This window comes from Convolutriloba macropyga, unplaced genomic scaffold (genome assembly GCF_964194025.1).
Source record: "Convolutriloba macropyga unplaced genomic scaffold, txConMacr16.3 SCAFFOLD_2565, whole genome shotgun sequence".
Classification (NCBI taxonomy): Eukaryota; Metazoa; Xenacoelomorpha; order Acoela; family Convolutidae; genus Convolutriloba; species Convolutriloba macropyga.
In genome coordinates this window covers 1,881-23,632 of record NW_027450653.1, presented here as the reverse complement: position 1 = coordinate 23,632, position 21,752 = coordinate 1,881, and the positions used below count along the sequence as shown (strand labels likewise).

At 34.2% G+C, this 21,752-nt stretch overlaps 1 protein-coding gene across 1 annotated transcript; it reads left to right on the top strand.

The window, feature by feature from the left end:
• Positions 1-888: 888 nt before the first annotated feature.
• On the top strand, positions 889-21,316 carry LOC142356063 (trypsin-like; the record flags this gene model as incomplete). Its single annotated transcript, XM_075408043.1, has 3 exons — positions 889-1,093; positions 1,558-1,648; positions 21,109-21,316. Coding segments are annotated over exons 1-3 (375 nt in total), but the record flags the coding sequence as incomplete, so codon positions are not given.
• Between the last annotated feature and the right edge of the window lie 436 nt (positions 21,317-21,752).

Sequence of the window (21,752 nt, the reverse complement as noted above, 5' to 3'; positions counted from 1 at the left end):
CTGTTCGTTTCAATATTTGTATATTATCGAAGGATTTAATTTTTGGGATAACGTTTCTTTTTTAAAATTTTTGGAAAAAAAATTAAACGAAACAATTTGTTTCATTTTAACATGGATCAATTAAATCTCATCGCTCTCGACCAATATTGGCAATGATAAAGCTTCTGTGATAAATATTTTGAGATCAGAAAATTCTGTTTTTTTCATACATTTTGATAAGTCCGAAAGATTTCGAAATTAATACGAAAATTCATTTGGCGTTCTCATCCGATTATAATTATCTGATAGCCTTGTTGTAGGAATGAGTAACATTTGTAGATTCCAAAAATTGTTATTTTTAGATTTTATAAATTTTTCGTATTGAACCAGTGTTTATATATAAACACTGGTTCAATACGAAAAATTTATAAAATCTAAAAATAACAATTTTTGGAATCTACAAATGTTACTCATTCCTACAACAAGGCTATCAGATAATTTAATCTCTAGTCAGTTTTGAAATTCTCCGGCTTTTATCAAAAGTGTAATTGTAAACCAGCAGATGCAGATGAGTATTTCCCCCCCCCCAAAAAAAATGTGTCCAGGCTGCAAAAATGGGAAGAAAGGAAAACAAATAATGACCTGCTCAACTACCCCGAGGTGAAAGTCAAAACAAAGCATAGTTTGAGCTCATGAAATAGCGGTTAAACTAGTTAGGGTAACATTAATAAATTCATTGATATAAGTGTTTATTTACAGTAAACTTCTTTGACAAAAACTCGCTGTGAACCCGCCATCTACTAAACAACCTTCAAATTAAGAATAAACTCATAGTCATTCGAATAAATCATAGGTCATTCGAACACTATCACAATGAAGCCTTTTCAAAATCTTCAATATCTGCTAATATTTTGTTTAATTTTTGGATGCTATGACAACGCAAAACCTAACCAGAGACTGTCTACAGAGGCCAGAAATTTGCTTACAAATGGATTGGAAACAGGCAATCGGTTATTTTTTGCCCGACTGATATACAGCATGGGTTTCTGTGGCGCAACAATTATTGCTTCCTCGTTTGTGGTAACGGCTGCTCATTGTGTTCATCACTTGACAGGTAAGTTTTTGGAACACAGATTTCGACCGCCGTCAAATTTTTGTACCCCCGACAGCTCGTGACATAAGTTTCCATAATGATTTATGCTGTGTGAAGAAAAACTCAATAATTTATGTTGCCTTGAATGAAGAAAAATCGATGTCAATCTCAGCAAAAAATTGATCGCCATGGGTGACTAGTCGCTGAAAATCAGTTTTTCGTCCCTGTACAATACGAAAAAGCGACATTCATTTATTTTTTGGATAGAAAATATGATGCAATTGGTTCGCAAGTCTGATAAAAATATTTTAATCAGACTTGCGAACCAATTGCATCATATTTTCTATCCAAAAAATAAATGAATGTCGCTTTTTCGTATTGTACAGGAACGAAAAACTGATTTGAAAAGATAAAAGGACAGTTTTTGAGACCTGTTTTAATCAGTATAGTTCAATGAAATTTCATTACTCTCTGCTGTGTTTCAGCCGATCAGATGATCTTAGAGGTTCGAGACTTTTCAAACGTAACCTCAGAGAGCGAATTCTACCGTGTAACCGAAACCTACGAGCCATACACGTAAGCACTGTTCAACATTTTTCAGGAATTTTGTTTAAGAAAATGAAGTTTTTTTTAATGAAATCAGTTTTTTCACATCACTAAGGATGGTTTTTTTTCTATCAAATTAAAATATTCGATTACGAGTTTTCGCGTAAATTGAACCAAACCCCTTTGTGCTCGATGTTTGTCAGGACACCAATTTCGCTTCACAAGCTTCTGATTTCTCATGGAATCGTTGGTGCCAGTTTTTTGAGGCTACAGAATTCTATTTCAATGCCAACTTTGTTTTTCTGATAGTTGACACAATTTTTCATCTGCTGAAACTTCAGAATCAGCAAAAAAAGTTTCAAAAAAACTAGTTTTTCTGCGGCGTATTCAACGAAAAGTCAACGCATTCACCATCAAACTTACATAATTTTGCGGCTTTAATTGCAGATCTTACATAATTTTCCCTTTAGTTTATCGTAGATCTTACAAAATTATGCGTTGAATTTAGTGTAAAATTTATATAACGTTGAATTTGGCGTTGATATTATATAAATTGAAGGCATTCACCGCCAATCGTGCATAATTTTGCGTTGATTTTAACGTAGCTCTTACACAGTTTTCATGGAATATAGCGTAGATCTTACATAATTTTGCGCTGAATTTATAGCAGCTCTTAGATAGTTTGAAATTGAAACTACCGTATATCTCACATAATTTCAACGCATTCACCGCTAATCTTGCTTAATTTTGGTTTGAATTTAGCGTAGCTCATACATAATTCTCCATTTAAAATAGCTTAGATCTTACATAAACTCAACACATTGAAAGCCAACCCTTGCATAATTTTGCGTTGATTTTAGCGTAGCTCTTAATTAATTTTGTATTGAATTTTAATGTAGGTCTCACATATATTGCATTGATTTTAGCTTAGATAATACGTAAATGCAACGCATTCATCGCCAATTTTGCAAAATTTTGCGTTGAGTTTAGATTATCTGTTACATAATTTTGAATTGATTTTAGCGTATCTCTTAAATAATTTTGCATTGAATTTAGCGTAGATCTTACGTAAATGCAACGTATTCACCGTCAATCTTCCTTAAACTTGGGTTGAACTTAGCGAAGCTCATACATAACTCTGCATTTAACTTAGCGTAGATTTTACATAAATTCAACATATTGAACGCCAAACTTGCATATTTTTGCATTGAAATTAGCGTAACTCCTAGTTAAATTTGCATTGAATTTAGCGTTGATCTTACATATTTTTGCATTGATTTCAGCGTAGACCTTAAATAGTTTTGCGTTGAAGTTAGCATGGATCATACATTTTTTTGAGTTGATATCAACAAAATTGAACAAGCTTCTGATTTCTCATGGAATCTTTACAAGTTGTCTTCACAAGCTTCTGAATTCTCATGGAATCTTTGGTGCCAGTTTTTTGAGGCTTCAGAATTCTATTTCAATGCCACCTTTGTTTTTCTGATAGTTGACCCAATTTCTCATCTGCTTAAACTTCAGAATCCGCAAAGAAGTTTCAAAAAAACTAGTTGTTCTGCGGCGTATTCAACGATAAGTCAACGCATTCACCATCAAACTTACATATTTTTGCGGTTTTCATTGCAGATCTTACATAATTTCCCGTTGAGTTTGGCGTAGATCTTAAATAAATTCAAAGCATTCACCGCCAATCTTGCATCATTTTGCATCGAGTTTATCGTAGATCTTACTTAATTTTGCGTTGAATTGAGCATGGAACTTACAAAATTAGGCGTTAAGTTTTGTGTAAATCTTACTTAACTTTGCGTTGAATTTGGCGTTGATCTTATATAAATTGAACGCATTCACCGCCAATCGTGCATAATTTTGCGTTGATTTTAGCGTAGCTCTTACATAGTTTTCATTGAATATAGCGTAGATCTTACATAATTTTGCGCTGAATATATGGCAGCCCTTATATATTTTTAACTTGAATTTACCGTAGATCTCACCTAAATTCAACGCATTCACCGCTAATCTTGCCTAATTTTGCGTCGAATTAAGCGTAGCTCATACAAAATTCTCAATTTAACTTAGAGAAGATTTTACATAAGTTAATTATATTGAACACCAAATTTGCATAATTTTGCATTTAATTTAGCGTAGCTCTTACTTAAATTTACAGTGATTTAGGCGTAGATCTTACATATTTTTGCATTGAGTTAATCGTAGGTCTCAAATAGTTTTGCGTTGAACTTAGCATGGATCATACATATTTTTGGGTTAAGTTTAACCTAAATGTTACATAATTTTGCCTTGAAAGTTGCGTAGATCTTACATAAATTCAACGCAATCACCGCCAATCTTGCATAATTTTGCGTTTATTTTATTGTAGCTCTTCAATAATTTTGCATTGAATTTAGCGTAGATCTTACGTTTTTGCGACGCTTTCACCGCCAATCATGCATAATTTTGCGTTGAATTTTGCTTAGCGGTTATATAATTTTGCATTGAATTTACCGTAGATCTCACATAAATTCAACGCATTCACCGCTACTCTTGCTTAATTTTGTTTCGAATTTAGCGTAGCTCATACATAGTTCTCCATTTAAAATAGCGTAGATCTTACATAAACTCAACACATTGAACGCCAATCTTGCATAGTTTTGCGTTGAATATAGCGTAGCTCTTACTTAATTTTGCATTGAATTTTAATGTAGATCTTACATATTTTTGCGTTGATTTTAGCGCGGATAATACGTAAATGCAACGCATTCATCGCCAATTTTGCATAGTTTTGCGTGGAGTTTAGATTAGCTGTTACAAAGTTTGAATTGATTTTAGCGTAGCTCTTAAATAATTTTGCCTTGAATTTCGCGTAGATCTTACGTAAATGCAACGCATTCACCACCAATCTTCCTTAAACTTGGGTTGAATTTAGCGTAGCTCATACAATTCGCGTAGATTTTATATAAGTTAAACATATTGAACGCCAAACTTGCATAATAATGCGTTGAAATTAGCGCAACTCTTAGTTAAATTTGCATTGAATTTAGCGTAGATCTTACATACTTTTGCATTGATTTCAGCATAGATCTCTAATAGTTTTGCGTTGAAGTTAGCATGGATCATATATTTTTTGAGTTGAATTTAGCCTATTTGTTACATAATTTTGCGTTGAAAGCTGCTTAGATCTTACATAAAATCAACGCATTCACCGCCAATCTTGCATAAATTTGCGTTGAGTTTAGATTAGCTGTTACATAATTTTGAATTGCTTTTAGCGTAGTTCTTAAATAATTTTGCATTGAGTTTAGCACAGCCCTACATAAATTCAACGTATTCACCGCCAATATTCATCAAATTTGGGTTGAATTTAGCGTAGCTCATACATATTTTTGCATTTAACTTAGCTTAGATCTGACATAAGTTCAACGCATTGAGAGCCAATCTTGCGTAGTTTTGCGTTGAATTTAGATTAGCTCTTACATAATTTTGCATTGATTTTAGCGTAGCTCTTACATAATTTTGCATTGAATGTAGCGTAGATCTTACTTAAATGCAACGTATACACCGCCATTGTTCATTAAAATTGGTTTGAATTTAGCGTAGCTCATACATAGTTCTCCATTTAAAATAGCGTAGATCTTACACAAACTCAACACATTGAACGCCAATCTTGCATAGTTTTGCGTTGAATTTAGCGTAGCACTTACTTAATTTTACATTGAATTTTAATGTAGATCTTACATATTTTTGCGTTGATTTTAGCACGGATAATACGTAAATGCAACGCATTCATCGCCAATTTTGCATAGTTTTGCGTGGAGTTTAGATTAGCTGTTACAAAAGTTTGAATTGATTTTAGCGTAGCTCTTAAATAATTTTGCCTTGAATTTCGCGTAGATCTTACGTAAATGCAACGCATTCACCACCAATCTTCCTTAAACTTGCGTTGAATTTAGCGTAGCTCATACAATTCGCGTAGATTTTATGTAAGTTAAACATATTGAACGCCAAACTTGCATAAAAATGCGTTGAAATTAGCGTAGCTCTTAGTTAAATTTGGATTGAATTTAGCGTAGATCTTACATACTTTTGCATTGATCTCAGCGTAGATCTCTAATAGTTTTGCGTTGAAGTTAGCATGGATCATATATTTTTTGAATTGAATTTAGCCTAAATGTTACATAATTTTACGTTGAAAGCTGCTTAGATCTTACATAAAATCAACGCATTCACCGCCAATCTTGCATAAATTTTCGTTGAGTTTAGATTAGCTGTTACATAATTTTGAATTGATTTTAGCGTAGCTCTTAAATAATTTTGCATTGAATTTAGCACAGGCCCTACATATATTCAACGTATTCACCGCCAATATTCATCAAATTTGGGTTGAATTTAGCTTAGCTCATACATAATTTTGCCTTTAACTTAGCTTAGATCTGACATAAGTTCAACGCATTGAGAGCCAATCTTGCGTAATTTTGCGTTGAATTTAGATTAGCTGTTACATAATTTTGCATTGATTTTAGCGTAGCTCTTACTTAAATGCAACGTATACACCGCCATTGTTCATTAAAAATGATTTGAATTTAGAGTAGCTCATACATAACTCTGCATTTAACTTAGCGTAGATCTTACATATTTTCAACACATTGAGAGCCAATTTTGTATAGTTTTGCGTTGAGTTTAGCGTAGCTCTTAAATAATTTGCATTGAATTTAGCACAGGCCCTACATAAATTCAACGTATTCACCGCCAATATTCATCAAATTTGGGTTGAATTTAGCGTAGCTCATACATAATTTTGCATTTAACTTAGCTTAGATCTGACATAAGTTCAACGCATTGAGAGCCAATCTTGCGTAATTTTGCGTTGAATTTAGATTAGCTGTTACATAATTTTGCATTGATTTTAGCGTAGCTCTTACATATTTTTGCATTGAATTTAGCGTAGATCTTACTTAAATGCAACGTATACACCGCCATTGTTCATTAAAATTGGTTTGAATTTAGAGTAGCTCATACATAACTCTGCATTTAACTTAGCGTAGATCTTACATAAATTCAACACATTGAGAGCCAATTTTGTATAGTTTTGCGTTGAGTTTAGCGTAGCTCCTACTGAATTTAGCGTAGATCTTACATTATTTTGCAATCATTTTAGCGTAAATCTTACGCAAGTTTAACGCATTCACCGCCAATCTTCATTAAATTTAGGTTGAATTTAGTGTAGCTCATACATAATTTTGCATTTTACTTAGTTTAGATCTGACATAAGTTCGACACATTGAGAGGCAATCTTGCATAGTTTTGCGATCAATTTAGATTAGCTGTTACATAATTTTGCATTGAATTTATCCTATCTCTTACATAATTTTGCATTGATTTTAGCGTAGATCTTACTTAAGTGCAACGCATTCACCGCCAAACTTTCTTATATTTGGGTTGAATTTAGCTTAACTCATACATTATTCTGCATTTAACTTAGCTTGGATATTACATAAGTTCAACACGTTGACCGCTAATCTTGCATAGTTTTGCGTTGAATTTAAGGTAGCTCTTACTAATATTTACATTGAATTTAGCATAGATTTTATAGAGTTTTACATTGAAATTAGCGTAGATCTAACAAGGCAATTAACCCAATCTTTCCTAATAATGCGTTGAGTTTAGCGCAGCGCTATAAAAGTTTGCTATTAAAGTAGCTTTTAAAAAATTTTGCATTGATTTTAGGGTAGATCTTACATGTTTTTTATTGAGTTTAGCGTAGATCCTACTTATAATTGCAATGAATTTGCGTAAAATCGTACATAATTTTGCGTATAATTTAGCGTAGATCTTACAATAACGCATTCAACGCCAGTCATAAATAATTTTTTTTCGTTTTCAAGCGCATATTTTACATAAAATTGCGTTGAATTTAGCGTAAGTCTGAAAATATCTGCGTTGAATTTAGCGTTCAACTTATATTTTTGCTTTGAAATCAGCATAGATTTTACATCGTTTTGCTTTTTTTTTTTTTGCGTAGATCTTACATAATTTAGCATCTAATTTAGCGTAGATCTTTCTTATAATAGCGTTTATCTGCGCGCCCATCTAATATAATTTATGTTTGGGCTTTAGTTGGGGGGTAATCTGGCGGATGAGGGCATGTAAGAGGGGGTTGTTGGATGGTGAAAAGAGGTGGGTAGACGCATTTTTTTACGTTTTTTAGGAAGTTAAAAAGAAACATTTCAGTGAAAGAGAAACGGGGAGGAGTTAAAAAATTCAACTTCAAAAACCGCAAAAATTTGTGCCTACATTCCTCATTCCATCAATCAACTACCCCCTCCCACATATCACCCCCACGTACATCCCAACCAAATCCCTTTCCCTCGTCCCCCCGGCCCCAGCAACATGCAAGCAGGAGGTGAGTGGTTGGAGTCCCATACCAAGGGGTCTAGGCCATTATTTCATTTATGATCAACGTTAAATTCATTGCAAATTTATGCATTGCATGCGTAAAATTATCTCTCTAAGTTCAGCGCATTCAGAGCAAATTGATGCAGAAAGGCTGCGCTGAATTTTACGATTTGTCAGCGCTAGTTGCCGCTATTCTTAGGTAATTTTGCAATTTCCTGCCCCCTGGAAATTTGCATTGAATTTAGCGTAGATCTTACATATTTTTGCATTGATTTTAGCGTGTATCTTAAACAGTTTTGCGTTGAAGTTAGCATGGCTCATACATTTTTTGAGTTGAATTTAAGCTAAATGTTACATAATTTTGCGTTGAAAGTTGCGTAGATCTTACATAAAATCAACGCATTAACAGCCAATCTTAAATAATTTTGTGTTACTTTTAGCGCAGTTCTTCAATAATTTTGCATTGAATTCAGCGAAGATCTTACGTAACTGCAACGCATTAACCGCCAATCTTGCATAAATGTGCGTTGAGTTTAGATTGGCTGTTACATAATTTTGAATTGATTTTAGCGTAGCTCTTACATAATTTAGCATTGAATATAGCGCAGGACTTACGTAAATGCAACGTATTCACCGCCAATCTTCGTCAAATTTGGGTTAAATTTAGCGTAGCTCATACATAATTTTGCATTTAACTTAGCTTAGATCTGACATATGTTCAACACATTGTGAGCAAATCTTGCGTAGTTTTGCGTTGAATTTAGTTTAGCTGTTGCATAATTTTGCATTGATTTTAGCGTAGCTCTTGCATAATTTTGCATTGAGTTTAGCGTAGATCTTAAGTAAGTGCAACGCATTCACCGCCAATCTTCCTTAAATTTGGGTTGAATTTAGCGTAACTCATATATATTTCTGCATTTAACTAAGCTTAGTTATTACATAAGTTCAACACGTTGACCGCTAATCTTACATAGTTTTGCGTTGAATTTAAGGTAGCTCTTACTAATTATTGCATTGAATTTAGCGTAGATTTTATATAGTTTTGCATTGAGATTAGCGTAGATCTTACATAAATTCAAGGCAATTAACCCAATCTTTCCTAATATTGCGTTGAGTTTAGCGCAGCGCTAAAAAATTTTGGCATTGAAATTAGCGTTGCTCTTATAGAATTTTGCATTGATTTTAGCGTAGATCTTGCATAATTTTGCTTTGAATTTAGCGTAGCTCTTAACTAATTTTGCATTGATTTTAGCGTAGATCTTACATGTTTTTTCAATGAGTTTAGCGTAGATCCTACTTATAATTGCAATAACTTTGCGTATATCGTACATAATTTTATATTTTTGCGTATAAATTAGCGTAGATCTTACAATAATTCATTGCATTCACAGCCAGTCATAAATAATTTTTTTCGTTTTCAAGCGCATATTTTACAAAAAGTTGCGTTGAATTTAGCTTAAGTCTGACAATGTCTGCGTTGAATTTAGCGTTCGACTGATATTTTTGCTTTGAAATCAGCATAGATTTTACATAGTTTGGCTTTGTTTTTTTTTGCGTAGATCTTACATAATTTAGAATCTAATTTAGCGTAGATCTTTCTTATATTAGTAATTATCTGAGGGCCGATCTAATATAATTTAGTTTTTCGATTCTGCGTTGGGGTTACGTTGGGGAGGGGGGCACATTTGGGGGGATGTGGGTTGAGAGTTCCGAAAAAATTGCTTGCTTGCAAGTGAAGATGGAAAGATTTGAAAATTTCAAGGGGGTTAGTTGGGGGGTAATCTGGCGGATGAGGGTATGTAAGAGAGGGTTGTTGGATGATGAAATGTTGTGGGTAGACGCATTTTTTTACGTTTTTTAGGAAATCAAAAAGAAAAATTTGAGTACAAGAGAAACGTGGAGGAGTTAAAAAATTCCACTTCAAAAACCGCAAAAATTTGTGCCTACATACCTCATTCCATCAATCAACTACCCCCTCACACATATCTCCCCCACGTACATCGCAACCAAATCCCTTTCCCTTGTCCCCCAGTCCCCAGCGACAAGCAAGCAGGAGGTGAGTGGTTGGAGTCCCATACCCAGGGGTCCCTGCCCTTATTTCATTTATGATCAACGTTATATTCATTGCACAATTATGTAAAATCTACGCTAATTTCGACACAAAATTATGTAGGATAAGCGGTACTAGCTCTGTCAAGTTGGAAAATTCAACGCATTTTTCTTACATAACTTTGCGTTGAATGCCTTGAATTTATGTCTCTAAGTTCAACGCATTCAGTGCAAATTGATGTAGGAAGGTTGCAATGAATTTTACGTTTTGTCAGCGCTAGTTGATGCTATTCTTACGTAATTTTGCAGTTTTCTGCCTCCTGGAAATTTTTTGAGGCTTAAAAACACATGTCTTTAACCTCGTTTCTGTGATTGTTGACACAATTTCTCATTTGCTGAAAGTTTAGAATAAGAAAACCTTTTTCATAAATCTGGCTGTTAAGCAATTGTTGCTGTTGATTAAGTGATGAAGAGTCTTTGATCCCGATAGGCAAATAAGCAAGGTTCTTTGCGAGAAGTCACGTAAGCCGAAATCTTCCAAGACAGTCCGTTTATGATATGAGTGGGTGCGTCACAGCACATGAGAAGCTGGGGTATCAAAATTAATTAGAAAATGCTAAAAATGACCTCATTTTTTAAATATTTCGATGCAAATGAATTTATGACAAATTATAAGCACTAAGTGGACTCTTTATTGTGACGGTAAGCCTTGTACTATTACCGAAAGACAACATTACTATTAAATGAACCTTAGCTTGCTTTTAAGTCGTCTTAATTTTACGTGGGCTTACTTTGCTATCACCCCGGTTTGCTCATCGTACAAAATCCGTAGTAGTCATACTAGGTCATATATGATTTGTGTGAACTCTTGGCAGTCATACAAGGGTCATATATGGTTTCCAAGAAATCATTCAGGGATCATACAAAAAATTTTAAGCCTAAAAACTGTTTAAACTTCATTTTCTATAGAAGTTGAAAAAATATCATGGAAATCTTGCAAGGTCATATATGACACATAAAACATTGATTGGTGCCTCAAAATCTCGCATAATGTAGTCAGAGGACATAATAATTTATTGTATTTGCACTCCACATTTGATTCATTGTGTGCGCTAAAAAGAAAAAACTCTTTAACTTGAACATATTCACAAAACGAATTTGAGATTATAAGCAAATTTTTGTTTATGTTTCTTATAAATGAGCTTTCAGAGAGCATCAAATTAGGTTATCTATTTGGACCTACTCTTTTATTTAGGGTCAAACTTTGCAAAATTATATTGTACGTTAGGGCTTTTTGGCGGATCACAAAGTGATGCCGGGGAATCACATAGGTGATGCCTTACCGAACAAAATTTGACAAAGACATGAAATGAAGAATTATGAAAAATAGATGTATGATTCTTGGTAATCATACTAGGATCATATTTGATTCCTTGGTAATCCTAAATAATTTCCTACGCTAATTTCGACACAAAATTATGTAGGATAAGCGGTACTAGCTCTGTCAAGTTGGAAAATTCAACGCATTTTTCTTACATAACTTTGCGTTGAATGCCTTGAATTTATGTCTCTAAGTTCAACGCATTCAGTGCAAATTGATGTAGGAAGGTTGCAATGAATTTTACGTTTTGTCAGCGCTAGTTGATGCTATTCTTACGTAATTTTGCAGTTTTCTGCCTCCTGGAAATTTTTTGAGGCTTAAAAACACATGTCTTTAACCTCGTTTCTGTGATTGTTGACACAATTTCTCATTTGCTGAAAGTTTAGAATAAGAAAACCTTTTTCATAAATCTGGCTGTTAAGCAATTGTTGCTGTTGATTAAGTGATGAAGAGTCTTTGATCCCGATAGGCAAATAAGCAAGGTTCTTTGAAGTCACGTAAGCCGAAATCTTCCAAGACAGTCCGTTTATGATGTGAGTGGGTGCGTCACAGCACATGAGAAGCTGGGGTATCAAAATTAATTAGAAAATGCTAAAAATGACCTCATTTTTTAAATATTTTGATGCAAATGAATTTATGACAAATTATAAGCACTATGTGGACTCTTTATTGTGACGGTAAGCCTTGTACTATTACCGAAAGACAACATTACTATTAAATGAACCTTAGCTTGCTTTTAAGTCGTCTTAATTTTACGTGGGCTTACTTTGCTATCACCCCGGTTTGCTCATCGTACAAAATCCGTAGTAGTCATACTAGGTCATATATGATTTGTGTGAACTCTTGGCAGTCATACAAGGGTCATATATGGTTTCCAAGAAATCATTCAGGGATCATACAAAAAATTTTAAGCCTAAAAACTGTTTAAACTTCATTTTCTATAGAAGTTGAAAAAATATCATGGAAATCTTGCAAGGTCATATATGACACATAAAACATTGATTGGTGCCTCAAAATCTCGCATAATGTAGTCAGAGGACATATTAAGTTATTGTATTTGCACTCCACATTTGATTCATTGTGTGCGCTAAAAAGAAAAAACTCTTTAACTTGAACATATTCACAAAACGAATTTGAGAATATAAGCAAATTTTTGTTTATGTTTCTTATAAATGAGCTTTCAGAGAGCATCAAATTAGGTTATCTATTTGGACCTACTCTTTTATTTAGGGTCAAACTTTGCAAAATTATATTGTACGTTAGGGCTTTTTGGCGGTTCACAAAGTGATGCCGGGGAATCACATAGGTGATGCCTTACCGAACAAAATTTGACAAAGACATGAAATGAAGAATTATGAAAAATAGATGTATGATTCTTGGTAATCATACTAGGATCATATTTGATTCCTTGGTAATCCTAAATAATTTCCTAGTAGTCATACAAGCATCGTACTAGGAAATACGTTATGATTTGTATGACATCATTTACGATCCTTGTATGGCTAATAAGAAGTGAAAACCCGGGAACGATTAATAGAAAAGAGAATTGTCATGATTTGATGTACATATTTTTCATAAGTACAAAAATACTTATTTTCGGAATTTTGTTGAGATCTTTATTTCTTGATCGCAATGTAGCAAAAAACATTTCATTAAGTCTCTGAATGAAACTCATTTTTGTTTTTCCCTTCATTTTTATAAAATGCTAATAATTCTATAATATGCTAAATTTGCTACTTTCGAGAAGCAATTAACTAAAAAATGGAATACATTTATCTTTCTTCAAAAGCTCTGTTTTCTGAGCTCACTGAGCAAAACTTTTTTGAGGAGAATTAGGATGTTATGAAGCTTTTTGTGCTGCTGCCTGTATTTATCTAGAAAACCCAGAAGAAATCCGGGTAAGTTATTTACTCTCAGTGATAGATTTTGAGGAGAATTAGGATGTTATGAAGCTTTTTGTGCTGCTGCCTGTATTTATCTAGAAAACCCAGAAGAAATCCGGGTAAGTTATTTACTCTCAGTGATAGATTTTTTCAATGGCAACACCCTGGAAATTTCTATTCACAAATCTTGGCAAAAATGTCATATCATTTACTTATTATTTTGCGGCTTTAACTTATGATCTGTAGAATTAACAGTTTTTCAATTGATGAATTTCTGCATTTTTCAAAGTTGCATAACATTTTGAAAAATAAACAGTTGTTCAAGCTAGCAGTCTCCAGTTAATCCAAAACTACGAAAGAAATGCGCCGCATATTTGTCGCTATTTGTCAATCATTCTTCGAACAGAAAACAAACGTCTGCCAACAGCAAAACAAAATTACGCGCTACAGATTTAAGAGCTGCAAAAATCTTGAATATTTAAATCAAGGACAAATAGGGGCCAACTAGGGAAGCAAACTATTTCCAAAATTGCATTGATAAAAGAAAAATTGTCTAAAAACAATAACTGCTGAGATCAATATCTCAACCATGCTGCCTTAGAGGGACGGGAATTACAACTCAAACAGCCCAAAAGAACGCAATAAAAACATTTTTGTATGAAAGAGTTCAGGCCGCTTAATGTTGTGTCGCATTAGGAGTTTTGGACTTCTTGAAACAATGACTTATTTTTTCCAGTTCTAATAAAGCGCTGGAAAAATATTGACAAATGCAATGACAAAATGATTTGATAGAAGCAAAAGAGACTTCGTTGAGTTTCTATCCATTGCGATGGTGCTGATGAAGTGATAAACGATTGAAGTACTTTTAAATTACTGAGAAATCTGTGCAATCGCTCACACATATTTAGTGTTTTTGTGAACTTTTCAGTTATTTTGTACGTTAGCGGTCAAGCAAGCCGATAGGCAAGCAGGCCGAATTTTGAAAATGAGGTCAAGTAGGCCGAAAATATTTGGGATACCCGTATTTTAAGTTGTCCCTGGCGGGTCGGTGGGTGCGCTTCGCGGTTTCCCAATTACATCCCACAGCGGAATATAATCATGGCTATGGTCAGCGGTCCATGGAAGCCCGTACCCACTCTATGTCTAAAAATTGACGTTTTTTTTGTTTCTTTGATGCATTGGAATACATTATGCACAGTAATACTATGCGCAATGTTGATTGTCACGGTTAACATTGTATTATTTCCTGATAAAATTACATGACTATTACATAACTTTTGGTTTGCTTTTATATAGGCTTTCTTTTACTTCGGGTGACTTTGCATTCACCATTATTTAACGTATACACAGCTGGAAAAAATCTACTGTTTTAGATCAATTAATTGTAAACTACGCCGGCTGTGTGGTTTTTAGACGTTTTGAATAAAAATGAACAAAACGCTGGGCTTTTAAATAGCTTTGAAAATTGGGAATGTATTGCTATCCTAATTGTTCCGACCCACTTTAGTGGGGGAGGGTCTATATAATCAATTTTTTTTTGTTCAGACAATTTTGGCCGATCTATATATTCATCGTAGAGAAATGTGAGTGGTATCATTACAAAGCTCGTCCAGCATAGAACATGGAAATAAAAAGATTTTTCCAATTTTCATTTTTTGAAGGGAGTTATCGGTGTTTAACTTTTTGTGAATATTTGACCTATTTTAGCCGTTTTTATTCACTTTTTCGTTATTTTTGACTTAATTTTTGTCAATTTTGCTAAAATTTGTTCAAATTGTTAACTGTTGTGTTTTTAATTTTATCTCTAAAGACAGAGGAGGGTATTGAATTGTTCGGTCCGAGTTTGCTGGCCAGAATTTTTGCAAAATTTTCTCAAAATTCTACTTTTTTGGCACCAAAATTGGTACAAGTTTGCTTTTTCAGCCAAGTTGCTTTAATTTTGAAGGAAGTAAATACCTTAAAACTGCTGCCATATTCTTTTTAAACTGACAATCGAGCCAGCTGTACACCCACTGGCTGTGAGAGTCTGATGGAGTTATTTTTTTGCCAGTTTTTTGCAATTTTAAAGTCACTATATACACAAAATGCATTTTTATTTTTGACAAAATGAAAGATTTTGTTTAAACAATTATTTATTTTGCAACCATTTGAACAAATGTGTAAATTGTTAGACAAGCAGCAACATCTGGGCTGATCTTGATCGAGCCATGGGTCCTTACGCTATAAAGATTTTTTAGATTTTTATTGGGTGCGACTTTTTTTTAAATATTTCCGCTATGTAATGATTTTTATGTATACTTTTTTCTTTTTTTTACTTACAAGAATTTCGAATTATTGCTTAATAAAGGACGGAAACTAATTACTAAAAACGAGGCTCAATAAGATTATATTTCGGTTTCGAAGTTAAGCCCTGGTTTTCATGGCACTGACTAATTGTCTTCGTAAAAACTTTTTATGTACTTCTTGAATTTTGCTTTCACTTGTTATCTTTTTTGTCCAATCTTTAAGCCCAATAACTTGTTTTTGCCAGTCAAAGATCCAGTTATTTTTTCAGGAGGTATAAATGAACCTCGCGTATAAATAAGGTACTTCAGCGCAATCTCAGTAAAAACAGGAAGAAATAAATTTCGTGTGGGTTATAAATTAAGGTCCGTAACTGTTTTATGTTCAACTAATGGTCTTTTTGTTTTGATACTACGCCTTTTCAATTTTTTGAGCAAAACTGCGTGAATTTTGAGTTCGGATTTTTTCCTTGACGTATTCTTGCATTATTGACAAGTGCAATTGAAGGAAAGCGTAGTAGGGAAAATACACAAGAATCGAAAAATACGTATCTGAATATTAATTAATTTTGTCATACAGTTTATGCTTTTTGGGCTCAGACACAGTTATCTCGCATAACTTATGGATTTTTTTTTTGGTTTCTGCCTTTTTTCTTTCTTTTCGTTGTTATACGCCATATACCTAATAACGATAGGTCTCAATTGCTTCCTCGGGGCGCATAACTTAACCTAAATGAAGAATTGAGTTCACAGCTGTTTGTTTTAATGACTTTCAAATTTAAATAAAGAAGGAATATTTTTCAAATCTTTGCTTTCATTGTCGTAATCATGTCACTCAGTCTCACTAATTAAAATTATCATTTACTTTTTTCAATTAAAACTTTTTTTCCATAGGTTTCGCGCTTGGCTATAAGCTGCGACTGATTGCTTCGACCAATAAATTCATAAATAATTTTCGAGATTTCAATACTGTTCAATTTCGGGGTGTCTTTTTTGTTGTCAATTCAACGTAATGCTTTTGGAAGGGAGACTCTTTGATTTTAAAACGAGCAGAAATTGACGATATAAAGTTCTTACAGGTAACTTCTTATAATTATAGTGCCTTTTAAAATAGTATGAATTTTTGGCTTCTTATATATTTGTTATTTTGAGGGTTAGTGACTTTGTCTCAGTACTAACAGGCCCAATTGGCTTCCTTAGGTATTGCAACTTAATCCATCGCTTTTTTGAAATCTTTTTGAAGTTTGTTATGACTTCTGAAAATATTTGTTTTCAAAAACTTAATTGGGTTTTCGAGCTTCGTCGATTTTAATTAATTTTGGGTCAATTTGCAGGTCAGTCTCTAAAAACACAGGTCACAACTCGTTTCCAGTGAACTGTAAATTAATCTCTCTAACGGATTTAGCTTCGAACATTTGTTTCTCGGCTTTGTTACTGCGGTTACTCAGAGATTTCATAAAATGTTTGAGATTTTTTTGTATTTGTACATTTTCGAGGATTTTTGTTTTCTTTTTACTTTATAGCAATAATCGTAGGTCCCATTGGCTTTGAAATTTTGTGAAATTAAACAATGGATAATCACACGTCTCAATTGTTTCCTACGGAGATATAATTGAACTTTTTAGGATTTCAGTGAAATTAATTCTGTTCAAAAACTGAAACGTATTGTTGAACTTCGCAGCTTTTTGTTCTTTTTTGCCGAACTTTTAACCAGTCGCATAGAGGACAGGTTCCATGTATATTACAATGATGTATAGGTTAAATTGTTTCGTTTAGATTTTATCAATTTTTTTATTATAGAAATTGAGTCTTGGTCGTAAATAATGTTTGTTCTTTGACATTTATTATTGACCTTTCTAGCAGTCATATCATCAACAACGTTCATCGGTCTTCTAGGGTGGCATTATTGTAATTCATTAGCTGTTTCGGGAACGATATGTATGTTTTTCTACGTAAGTTTTCTACCTCTTCGTCATTTGGTAGCCAATTAAGTCAAGAATGTGGATGATCGGGGTCGGAACCTTATGTGCCTACGCACATTACCGAGCCTCCTTGTTTTGTTTTTATGATGCAGTTTTTTCAAAATTATCATTCATCGAAAACCGAAGAAAGTATGTGGTACAATAGTACATTTTTAGTTTGAGTTCATTAATTTGGTGTAACCAATTTAGTTCAATTTCTGTTTAACTTAATTTAGTTCAATTTCCCTATTTTAATTTGCTCATTTATTCAGTTTAATTTTGAAGATCAAATCCTATGATTTCATACTTGTTAATTTGTTTATATCCTATGCATGATCTTTTGTCTGTTCACCATGTCTCGTGATTGTAAGTTGCCGCAATTTAGTAATGTTATCTTGTGAACAAATTGTGAAGCAGTTTTGTTAATCTTGCCTAATTTCATTCTTCTCAATTTCGTAATTCAAAATAGTTGACTCTCTCTCTTAACTAGATTTCAATTCGCCAAAGTCTAAATTCAGACGCATCTAAAATTTGGTATCTTTCGCTAAGCGAAATACCCGATAACTAGTCGAACGTGATTTCACTCCGCCAAATCAGCCTAAACTTTGTAACTCAAATAGTCAATATTTGAATAACAAAATAAAGCCTGAATTCGCTCCGCCAATTCACTCTTAAATTGGCCGAAGTAAAGAACGCTAATTGGCGCTACGAAACAATTCAAATCTACAGATTGCAAATCTGTACGACATGGCGCTGTCAGCTCGAGAATCGAGATTAATTTCTCATCCAGATGTTGGCCAACCGATACCAAGAACAGAATCGTCACGGGAGCTCAAATTGGCAAAAAAGAGACCACAAATAAAACGATCAAAGAAAAGCCTCGACGGTCTACATGACGTACTTGCACCAGGATCGTCAGTTATTAAAACAACCGAAAACACCTCAGTAATCAAAGAACCGGGCAAGAGAGAGGTTACAATAAGGAATTCTGACCTCGCAAAGTTCGGCACAAAGGCGGAACGAAACACAAATTTGCAAATATATGCAAATAGACGCCCAAAACTCCCCACGGGAAAAACAACGGAGGAAATCATTCACCACCATGCAAAGGAATTAAGAAAAAAGTTAGAAGGTGGAAAGAAAATGAAACACAGAAAAGTGGCAGATGACGTCAGCACAGTGTCGTCCATTCACTCTAATGTTACACGCGCCCTCCGAGTAAGAATGCCGACCAAGCCAAAGAAACAACAGACAACGGCGCCGCGAAATCGAACCACAGAGTCAAATAACGATCTCGCAGTGCCAATGGAATTACCGACTTCAAGCATCATTATCGCGGAGCCACCAAGCAGACCGAAGAGAAAAGCAGCCACGAAAGCATCCGCAGCGCTAATTCCTTCAAAGAGAAAACGCTCTGCCATATCGACCACAGAATCGGATGAATCTGTGACTCCAATTCAATCATGCCCTCCCACAACACCAAGTACTGCAGCAATTGGAAAACAGAAGAGACGGCAAAACATTAAAAAACAACAAATCGAAAACAAGTCCATAATCTCTGCAATACAAACTGCTGCAGCAAAATCCAATCAAGAGGAGTCAAACTTCACAGTCGGCCCATGCTCCCCAACAACTTCCTATCCCATTCAATTCTACGTCTCTCCGAATTACGAGGAACCAGAGTTGTCTATGACAGTTGGCGAAGCGGAGAGATATTATGAAAGCGAAAGCGATTAATGAGTAAAACTGGCCATTCAAAACTCTGATTAAAACATTACAGTATTAATTATTTAACAAGTACATATTGATTACTAATTTTTTGATAAATAACATGTTATTTATTTCCGCCAAGGGGGAAATGTGGTACAATAGTACATTTTTAGTTTGAGTTCATTAATTTGGTGTAACCAATTTAGTTCAATTTCTGTTTAACTTAATTTAGTTCAATTTCCCTATTTTAATTTGTTCATTTATTCAGTTTAATTTTGAAGATCAAATCCTATGATTTCATACTTGTTAATTTGTTTATATCCTATGCATGATCTTTTGTCTGTTCACCTTGTCTCGTGATTGTAAGTTGCCGCAATTTAGTAATGTTATCTTGTGAACAAATTGTGAAGCAGTTTTGTTAATCTTGCCTAATTTCATTCTTCTCAATTTCGTAATTCAAAATAGTTGACTCTCTCTCTTAACTAGATTTCAATTCGCCAAAGTCTAAATTCAGACGCATCTAAAATTTGGTATCTTTCGCTAAGCGAAATACCCGATAACTAGTCGAACGTGATTTCACTCCGCCAAATCAGCCTAAACTTTGTAACTCAAATAGTCAATATTTGAATAACAACATTAAGCCTGAATTCGCTCCGCCAATTCACTCTTAAATTGGCCGAAGTAAAGAACGCTAATTGGCGCTACGAAACAATTCAAATCTACAGATTGCAAATCTGTACGACAAAGTATTTTCCTATTTTTCTCGTCAAACTTTTCATCAGTCTGGGTCTGCAAAAATGCATCTGTGGTAGAGTTTTCAGAAAGTACTTAGATAGTGATCAACTGACAGCATTTTGAAAATACTGTTGAAAGGGTCTCTTTACAGTTTATTGACGTTTATAATCAATCTTTTCTTTAAAACAGCGTAATTTCCACTATTTTCTTTTAGTTACGGTTTTGGAAAACGATGATATTCCTAGATAATAATATGCATGTTTTTCTCATTAATTTTTTCATGAGCATCAACGCTCTAAAATCTTATTTCTTTTATTTATCGTTAGAGCGTTGAATAACCTCGAAGATTTATCACTATTTTTTGTTCAAAATCTATAAACTGCCCTGTACGTGTGAAAACGTTACTCTAAAATATCTTTCCCATGAACCTCTAAAAGAGGGGGTCAACTGTAGGAACCTTTACAGCAATACATGGGCAACGAGTGCAGTTTTTAGAAAGTAAACCCAAACTTGGATAATAAATGTTGGAAGAAGGTTTGAATAGTGCTAATTGGGTTAATGAGGGGACCTTTAGAAATTCCATCGCTTATAATAAGCCCCAAATTGATTTGAGAGTTTTAATGCGAAATGTTTAACTATGAGGGTGAAAAAAATCACCAGGGTATCTAAGAGAGGTGATGTAATGGTAGTGTGAAAACTCAAACCACTGTCACATCGTTTTCAACCCATTACCATATTTTCATCAATCGTAAAATTCCATCCAGTTACCTCCCGCCTCCTGTCCGATATCAATTTGGGCGCCACTAACGCCGCCTCTTGCTCTCACATCAAACTTAACTCTATATTACCCCCCCCCCCCCCCACCCCAACTTCAAAAATTACCACTTACACCATCGTTTTCACCATTTAACCTTCAATAACATTAAGATTTTGCGGGATTTTTTTTTTCAAAGCATCTCCCTATTACTCCCTAATCGTTTTGATCACCATATTAACCCCCCACCCCCCCCCCCCAATTTATGCAGTAATAAATTTGAAACCGTCAGCGGTTATTTTTACCGAGCCATCGTGTTTTTTGCCGATATTGGAGTTGGCATTTCAGTTTCAGCTTCTTCGTTACGATTTTCCCGATGAATGACATTGCTCTTGTCAAAACCGATAGGCCAATCAGGAACGCCCAAAAAATAGCGCTTCCAATTTGCCCGACTACAACTCATCCGGATGACATGAAAAATGTGATGCTGGGGGCGCTCGGAATGGGTTCCATCACATTGCCCGAGGAATTACCCCTTTTCCCGAATCATCTAAAGGTATTTTTCAATTTACTAAGAAAGCGGTATCAAGTAGAAATCAAGAATTCATGATGTCAAAAATCTGTATTTTAGGAGTTTTTGAGACCTTTACATCAATGTAAAAAGTGATTGTTTCTTTCACATTAAAGATCAGACTGTAATGTTCCGAGAAAGAAAAGTTTCACTTACTTCGAGGAACTTCATGGATGTTGAAGTCAATAGTTTCAACAAATTGTCAAAAGTTTTTGTTGTTGCTGGGCTGAGTTTATTAAATAAAAGACAAATCAAGGACAAATCAAATAGTATGCTTAGAATAGCATGACAAGCAAAATTTAATGCTGCATTCTGTCAAAACCCAATCGATTGTTTCACCCTCGTCAACGTATTTAGTTAGTCTTATTAATTGCTCTTGAACGCAGTTCATAGCAATTATTGTAAACGTGTGTGTCTTTTT